The sequence below is a fragment of the Nematolebias whitei genome, chromosome 4 (assembly GCF_014905685.2).
Source record: "Nematolebias whitei isolate Nwh7 chromosome 4, NemWhi1, whole genome shotgun sequence".
Lineage (NCBI taxonomy): Eukaryota > Metazoa > Chordata > Actinopteri > Cyprinodontiformes > Rivulidae > Nematolebias > Nematolebias whitei.
Window position 1 is genome coordinate 28,549,966 of NC_056501.1, and position 9,051 is coordinate 28,559,016.

The 9,051-nt window shown below is 41.3% G+C and overlaps 1 protein-coding gene across 1 annotated transcript; it reads left to right on the forward strand.

Moving 5' to 3' along the window:
* The first annotated feature begins 2,359 nt into the window (after positions 1-2,359).
* hbegfa (heparin-binding EGF-like growth factor a) lies at positions 2,360-4,041 on the forward strand. Its single transcript, XM_037675944.1, has 5 exons — positions 2,360-2,622; positions 3,123-3,350; positions 3,434-3,632; positions 3,714-3,866; positions 3,955-4,041. Exons 1-5 carry the CDS (start codon positions 2,580-2,582, stop codon positions 4,025-4,027), a joined length of 696 nt encoding a protein of 231 aa, XP_037531872.1. The 5' UTR covers positions 2,360-2,579; the 3' UTR covers positions 4,028-4,041.
* Positions 4,042-9,051: the final 5,010 nt, after the last annotated feature.

Consider the following 9,051-nt stretch of genomic DNA (forward strand, 5'->3'; position numbering starts at 1 on the left):
GTGTTTTACTGGAACCTCACTAAAACAAGTACTGTAGTCAACATTTTGTTTCCAGACTCAGTTAGAGCAACCAAATGGCCACATATTAAACATCACATCATCTTGAAATATTGCACATACTTTCTGTTTAATGCACATAAAGAAACAATATTTGTGTTGGCTGTTTAAAACTCAAAACTAGTCATGTTTGTACATTTTGAAGCATAAATGTTTGATAGTTCTGCCACCTCAAACACTGACATCATGGTCACACCGCAAAGACATATTTGGTGTTATTCTAGTCCAAAACATTTGAATTTAAACTTATCCAAAAACATTTTTAGACTTTGTTGTCATCCATTCATCCATTATCTTTACCCGCGTCTCCCTTTTTAAATTCAGGAATAAGACATTGATTTTTGTTAAGGTATTTCAAATATTTGTTGTTTTATTTAAGGATATGAGGGGTCAGAAACAATGTCCAAGGGCAATAATTAGTCCCATGACCACAATTTGTTTACATGTGTCAGATAAAATGACAGTTCTTTTTTTTAGAGTTTCATTTGTGCAGCAAACAGTCATATTTAGTTTTTTACGAGAGTTGTTGTTACCTAAAATCTGTCAGTCGCTCTGATTACAGTATCTAACATTCAAATTATTACGTAGACTCAAGAAAGCTGATATAATCATGTGTTTCATCACTTCACTGGCTTATAAACATATACAATAAAACACCCCAAATCCACTTGTACATTCTTAAAAAATGCATCTCCTAAAGTTACTGTGTAATGTTTGAACACTATCTTATTATCTACTTGGTGTCAGTACTTGGTATTGGCAAGTACCCAAACTGAAGTACTTGTATTCAGTTTGAAAAAAACTCGTATTGGGACACTTCTATCTGGTTCTCCGTGTCTCCTCGAGTTTGTTGTTGTTTTTGTTGCTGCTATGTCATCCTTTTGATATTAATAATAATAATAATAATAATAATAATAATAATAATAATAAAAACATTTCATACAAAAGTAGCCATGTAAATAAGAACCAGGACAAGACCCACATCAGTTGATTTATTGCCAAAATAAATCACATCCATGTCATAATCATCGCCCACCACTGGCAAAAAGGGTAATAATGTTTTTGCTTCGTTGGTGTTTGTTTATATGCTTGTTAGCAAAATATGACATGAACCAGTGGCTGGACTTTGATGAAACTCTAAAACGTAATGAATGAATACACATAACTAACTTTTGGTGTCACTCCAATTCAAGATGGCCTCCACAGCTAAGGGACCTTAGCTCACAGAAAAAACAGCTAAATTTTAACAGACACTGAGCTAAACTTTAGTGTGGTAGTAGCTGAGGATTGTTCACAATACATAATCTGATTGCTACACATCGTGCAACATCTTTTCATAACACTTGGGCAATAATTGTTCACGTTGATCTGTTGGCAAACTATGAGCTGTTGGACGGATATCAATAAAACGCTCAGAAAACAAATGATTAAATGTTTGTAACACCCTAATTCAAGATGGACGTTTATTAACCTTTATTTATTTATTAACCTTTATTTAATCAGGCAAATCCCATTGAGATCACAGATCTCTTTTGCAAGGGAGGCCTGGGCTGAAGGCAGACTAACATGCATGTTTTTGTCTGTGGGAGGAAACTGGAGTACCTGGAGGAAACGAGAAGAGAAGAACGAGAAGAACATGCAAACTCCACAGAAAGACCCCAAGTCCAACTGGGGATTGAACCAAGGACCTTTTTGCTGTGAGGCAACAGTGCTAACCACTGAGCCTATATGTCACATCTAATTATTAAATTCAGAAGAGGCTCCAATTCCATCCATCTTATGTTTGTACATTTTCTGTTTTGTTTTCAAACTGTTCATGTTCTTTTTATTTATTTATTTTCATCATAATGTCTGCTCAGTTTATCATGTCAAATGTGAACTTATGTTATTGTTGTATGCCTTGTCATACGGTTTTTTTTTTCTTTTCTTGAATTTTGAACAAAGATTTTTTTTTAAAAAAAACATCAATTTTGCATAAATGAACTGAAGTTTGACTTGAAAGTAGCTGAGAGTCATTCTCAACACGCACCCTGAAGGCCAGCAGATCTCGCGAGATCTCGAGACAGGTTGAGGTTGGACCCACACATCTGGATGGGACAGCTGTGGCTCCGACATGATTTAAGTCAAACTCTGGAATGGAAGGTGGCGAGCGATATGCATTCCTTCAGCTAACGTTGGGCTTTTAATTTGAAAGAGTTTGTAGGTTTTGTTACATCCTCTCTGTGTCCGGGGTGTTTGGGCTCCGGCCTGGAAGGAGGAGTCTGAAGGACTTTATAACTCCGCTGCTCCTCCGCGCGCTCCTTCACTCAGACTGGGACTGAACACAGCCTCCTCCCTCCTCCTCCAACACCAGGAGGTCTCGGACAGCCGGACTTAAACCACGGAAATACTCCAAAAATAAGACAATACATTGTAATTAAGAAGAGACGAAACCAGTGGACGGAATACAACTGCTGTTTTTATTTTTTTATTCCAAACGAAGTTTTTAATTTATTTATTGTTTTGCTGGAACTTTTGACGTCATGAGGATTTTCACGGCTGCGCTCCTGCTTCTTCACGTCTTGGGTGAGTGGATTCATCTCCTGTACTCCACACTGCTCCAATAATCTTTGTTTGCTCATGAATTAATTAATGGACATGGCTGCCTCACATTCTTACAGTAAATGTCCAAACGCACAACATTCAAACTTTAACTCGGCCCTCCTTTTCCTGATGCCCTGAGGAGGCAGTCCTGGAGCTAACGGGGTCATCTCTCTTATTTTAGAGCATCATGCTTTATGTAACCGGATCCATTTATTTTTAACTCATATTCTTGCCTGACATTGGCTAAGGGTCTGTGTATGTGTTAGGGTGTGTGTTCGGACCCCAAAATGTTTCCTTCAGAGGATCATTCACCTCTAGTCATCTAAAGCCCACCTGAAGGTTGCCTTTGTGCAACATGTTCCAACTTGTCCACAGAGCTCCAACCACACAGGCCAACTCCACAGAGAGTTACTGCTCTGGTGCATCAACACGTTTATATTCAAGTTGTTTTAGATGTTAAATGCGTCTTTTTTGTCCTCCAGCGTTGCCCAGATTGGCCAGTGGCGCTGCGGTCGACAGGCGTGAAAACAACAAACACACATCTGTTTTCAACCTCCTGGGCACGACCAGAAGCCAGAAGAGGGTGGAGGAAAAGGAGCGCACGAGTACACCAACAGTCACGTACAGTCAGGAAGAGGAGGATGAAGATTATTACGACTACGAGCCAGATTATGAGATGTCTGGCGATTATGACACGCACGTGCCACTAGGTAAGGCCTCTGAAAGAGCTCCCTCGTTGCTTTTTTGCTTGGCTCGGCGGCAGAGGGTAACTGTTCCTTGTTGGTTGGTTTAGTTGCCATGTCGAGCAAACCCAGAGACCCGTCTTCCATCCTGGAGACCGCGACTACGGAGGGAAAGAGACGGCGGGGAACGGGGAAGAAGAAGGGGAAAGGCCTGGGGAAGAAGAGGAACCCCTGTCTGAAGAAGTATAAGGATTTCTGCATCCACGGCACCTGCCAGTACCTGAGGGACATCCGCGCCCCATCCTGCGTGTGAGTATCAGAGCTGCATACACCGGAGCATCATCTGCGCCACGTGATAATTTATTAATCTTCTCTCCGATGGCTTTCCAGGTGCCACCCGAATTACTCCGGCGACAGGTGTCAGTTTTTCACGCTGCCTGTGCAGTCTCCAGAGGGCTACAGCAGGACCACAGCTCTGGCTGTCATAGCCGTGGTGCTGTCGTCCATCTGCCTCACAATCATCGGACTGCTGCTGATGCTCAGGTGAGGTCAGCTCAGAAACGTGCACCACAAATGGTGACAAATCAGGAGCTGACACGGGCTAAACGTCGTTTCTTCTTGTTCCTTTCAGGTTTTATAAACGAGGAGCGTATGATGTCGAGAGCGAAGAGAAGGTCAAACTAGGATTGGCGTCTAATCATTGAAGAGGCAAAATGAGGTGAGTAGTTAAGATTTTTTCTTTAAACCTTCAGGCTGAATCCCAGTTCTTGTTGTTATCCCGACATCTTAGCCCTCAATTCAAATTATAATAATAGGTAGAAGTTCAAATATATCGCAACAAATCAAATTTTTGTTTCCGACTCCTGGTAATATGTCTATATATGTCATAAAACGAGCTATCACCAATTTTTGACATACAATGTTTTTTTATATGCCTGTTAAAGAGGTAGTTCGGATCTTTTGATGTGGGGTTTTGTGGACATGCTTGATAGCTCTTTGAACAACTTCACTTAGGGAATTATTTTTCCGCGGGAGCATCGAGCTAACGGCTAGTCGAAGCAGACCAAGGTGGATTACTGCTCTCCTAAAATCACTTCCATCTCCAGAATTTCTAAACTGCTCCTGCAAAAGTTATTTTATAAACTTTACATTACTGTCAGTTTTGGATTACACTATTAGTCCAGTAAAAATATCATGATATTCCTACAGGAAGTGCACTACAAAGCAGACATTTTAACAACAAGCTAGCTGCTGCTGACTTTAGTTCCACTGACTAAATAATTTTATGTAAACGACTGTTCTGTAAATTTGACGGCATTGTAAAGGTTTATAATGAACTGCACTCAAAGACTCGAGCTACTTTACGATGGCAGTAATTCACTTCGGTCTTGAATGCGCGGATTAGCTCTTAGCTCGTCACTTCTTTGCTTCTCTAATCTGAGGTCAGTCAAGAAAAAAATGAGAGGTGTAAAGGTTTATAACGAGTCGTTTACACAAATCGCTATGAGAATTTAGAGACCAGAGTCGTTTCAGCGATCCACACAGCTATCTGCTACAGGTAAGATACTAACTGTTCAGAACCTTTCCACAAATCACTCTTTAAAAGACCTGAACAAAGGGTGACGATGATACGAATACATCAGAGTAGACATTACAATGGTTTCATTTGTTTGAGTTGTACTCCTGGAAAATAAAGATCTATAGTTCTACTTCTTAACCCGCCCCCACTTCACCTCGCTCATGAACATAGGGCTATGTGTTGGGTGGAAACGGGCGAAATTGGGGTTTAGCCATAACAGTGTCTGTGCCTCATTAAAACAAGTTTTTGCTCACAGTTTTGTTTTTTTTCCTTCCTATCAGACAAAAAAGCAGAAATTCTACCTCAAACTGGACAAAAAGGAGCAGTACTGGCGGGCCAGGAGGAAACGAGCATGTATGAAAAGATGGAGGGAGAGCGCATCCGCCCAACGTTCTGACAGACGTTCAGACGGAGAGCGGACACCCGACTGCGTTCCTGTCGGAAGACGACGGCTGGTCTGGAAACGGGATACACGTGTCAGAAGATGGACTGCAGATGTGACGAGCACGGAGGGACAACGTTTTGCCTCCGTGCCACTTCTTGACAGCGTGACAAGAGAAAGTTTCAAGCAGAACTGAAATATTTTTATCAGCAATAATAGCTCGACTGAACTTTGTTTTTCTCGCAAGAGAAATTTTATACTTCACTGTACAAGGCCGTCATCTCTTTTTTTTTCTTCTTATTTTGTGTGTATAGTAAAAGTTCTATTTATAAGTTTAATTTATTTATTTAAGATAACGGTATTTATGGAAAGTTTTAATTTCCTTTAACCGTTTTTAAAATATTAACGTTTTTATTTTGTATTTCTTATTGGACGATATTTATTGATGAAACAGGAGAAGAAGAAAAATAACCTCCTTGAGTTTTTCCATATTTCGTGAACATTTCTGAAATGAGTTAAATTTGTGTTCAATGATCCGCAGCACTGTGATTAATAAATTCATCACTGATTAGACTTTTGTTCAAATCAAAGCAGTGCTTTGGAGTCATGCCTACAAGCTGTCCAGTACACTCAAATGAACATGCTTGCACAGGTAACCAGTACAACCAGTATTTATGGGGTTCAGGCCTTTGTTTAAAGGCATGTACGAATTGGTTATAAAGGAGGGATGCATCCGTCTCTTTCATGTTTCCCCCATTTAACTTTATCCTGCAGGCTCAGGGATTTTAAGGCCAGAAAAGGCTCCATCTTCAGCTTCTGTTGGATAAACAAACAGGTCATCTTGGGTCTTTACAGTTCACTGCCCTGATTCTACAGGCAGCACAGTTTCTGAATCTATTTCTAAAAAAAATAAAATAAAAAAAACTAGCAGGGATTGATGTGAAGTGGTGAATACATTGTAACGAAGAGAACAGTTCAAGGTGTTAAACAAAATGTGAATTTAAGTGGTCTACCCTTTCAAATTCTGACCTGCGGTTCTGAAGTGGTTTTCTTTTCAGAGCAAAATAAATGGACATTATCTTCATATCTGACTCTGTTGTTTCTGTATCGTTACATCTCGTGGCACAAATCGGTATCTGGTGGAGACATTAACTGGAGAGCCAGAGGTTTTGACCCCAACGCAACATTTAAATGAGGTCAACTTTATTTTTGCTCCTTCGTTGGCTTCCTGAGTTCATGCCTGTGTGGATGATGATCACATCAGTTTGTTCTTTTGTCCCACTCAGGACCTGTAATTATAGTAAACATAATATTTTTATTTCCTGTGTCTCTGACGCAAAGTCGGCCTTTATTAATCATAGCACCTGTATCCGGGTCTATGCCGTTGTGCACTTTAAAGGCAATATTTTTAGTCATAAAGCCTTTGTTAGGTTTGATTCAGGTTCCCCAGAGAGGGTGTAATTTAATGCGGTCCTCTGAGGGCTTTCCCTTTGGACCACATGGGAAAAGAAGACATGATTTGTTTCATGTGTTGACATCAGCGTCATTGGTTTCACTGACAGATCAATCACACAGAGAGCAGCCGGTCCTTATTTACAGCTGTCTGTGTGTGCGTGAACAGATGTGAGGTGTGTGTGAGGCGGGGAACACCTGATGCTCAGCCACAACACAGCAGCACATCGTTACTCACACAACCAACAGATGTCACGTTCAAAGGCACGCCACCCAGTGCAACATCAAGAGACCAAAACCAGACCGGAGTGCCGCAGGGTTCAGAGAGCCCACATACAAGAAAACACCAGCAGCAACAATGCAGTCATCTACATGCAGGTTTTAAATGAGGTAAGGACAGTCAAAAAGCCCAGCTGGATTCCAAAGGGGCCAAGCGTTAGTCATTCCTTGAAGTCACCTCCTACACGGATGTTGTTACACCAGCTCTGTTTCTGCGCCTTAAAGTAATGCCTCAGCTGTGACTCTGCATGGGTTACAAGGGTTGACCGAACCACAACGGGCAGAAATCCACAGCAAAAACACAAATGTGTGCTCGCCTTCGATTCTGTCTGATTCCCACAATTTCTGTTTATAATGCATAAACAAGATGCTGCAGGAAATTTGTTTCACGCCAGGGGGCCAGTTGTTAAAGACAGATGTTCAGCTAAAGTAAGGGTGTGGTTCTTGATTCAGGACTTAACTTTCTTCATACCAGTTGTTGAGAAATTGAGAAGTAGAGCTGACAATATAATTCAGGAAGAACTGTGTGGAAAGACAGCGTTTCTCAACAGAAACAAAAAAAACAAGACAAGGTCATATTCATCACAATAAAGTGTATTTCTGATCTTTTGGAATGGCATTTAGTGGTAAAATAGTGTATAATTGTTCTTACCTATGATTGCTTTTTAACTGTCTCAATTTGGAAAAATGGGTTTTAATTTTGACCTAATTGATGCTAACAGCTAGCTATGTGTCAAAAACCAGTGTGGACTGCTGCTGTCTTAAAACTCTCGTCCCTAAAGAGTTATGGTGGTTCATGCAAACATTGTTTTAGAAATCTTTACACTGATGTATTTTGCATTACACAATTATTTACATATCATTCTGAGGTTTGCAAGCACAACCGCATGCAGCAACTAGCTTTGTCCATGAACTACAGCTAGATAGCTGCTGCGGCTAGCTACAGCTTGGGGTTTTTCCAGATTTTATTTTATTTTTTTAACAGGATGCAAAGTTAATAATGCTGTATCCATCCATCCATCCATTTTCTTTACCCGCTTATTCCATTTTGGGTCACGGGGGTCGCTGGTGCCCATGTCCAACAATCACTGTGCGAGGGGCGGGGTACACCCTGGATGGGTCGCAAGTCCATCACAGGGCCACATAGAGACAAACGAGACAAACAACCATTCACTCTCTCACTCACACCTAGGGACAATTTAGAGTTACCAATCAGTCTAACATGCATGTTTTTGGACTGTGGGAGGAAACTGGAGTACCCGGAGAAAACCCACGCATGCACGGAGAGAACATGCAAACTCCACCCAGAAAGGCCCCTGGACCGGGGTTTGAACCAGGGACCTGCTCGCTGAGAGGCAGCAGCTCTACCAGTTGCGCCACCGTGCTGCCCTTAATAATGCTGTAAAGCTTTATAAATTTTAATGAATTTTTTAAAAATCAGAGTTGTTTTTAAATGGCAGCAACACATTACGATGTTGGCCCGACTCAAATTAGCCGTTAGCTCGTGAATTCAGTGAGAAATAAACTCATGATCTTCTAAATGAGCTCGTTTAAATAACTATCTACAATAGATCCATCCATTATCTTTACCCACGTCTTCCTTTTCAGGTCACAGGGGTCACTGGTGTCCATGTCAGTCACTGTACGAGAGGTGGGGGACACCTGGACAGGTCTCCAGTCCATCACAGGGACACATAGAGACAAACGAGACAAACAACCATTCACTCTCTCACTCACACCTAGAGACAATTTAGAGTTACCAATCAGACTAACATGCATGTTTTTGGTCTGTGGGAGGAAACTGAAGTACTCGGAGAAAACCCACACATGCACAGAGAGAACATGCGAACTCCACCCAGAATGGCCCCCAGCTGGGATTCAATCCAACAAGCTTTTTGCTAAGAGGCAACTGCTCTACCAACTGAGCCACCATGCCGCATCTACAATAGATAAGATATTTCAAAGTCCATGCTCAATAATCCAGGTTAAAAAAATACAACAAAGTTCCGTCAGGTCCTCTGGACGGTTTCTTTGTG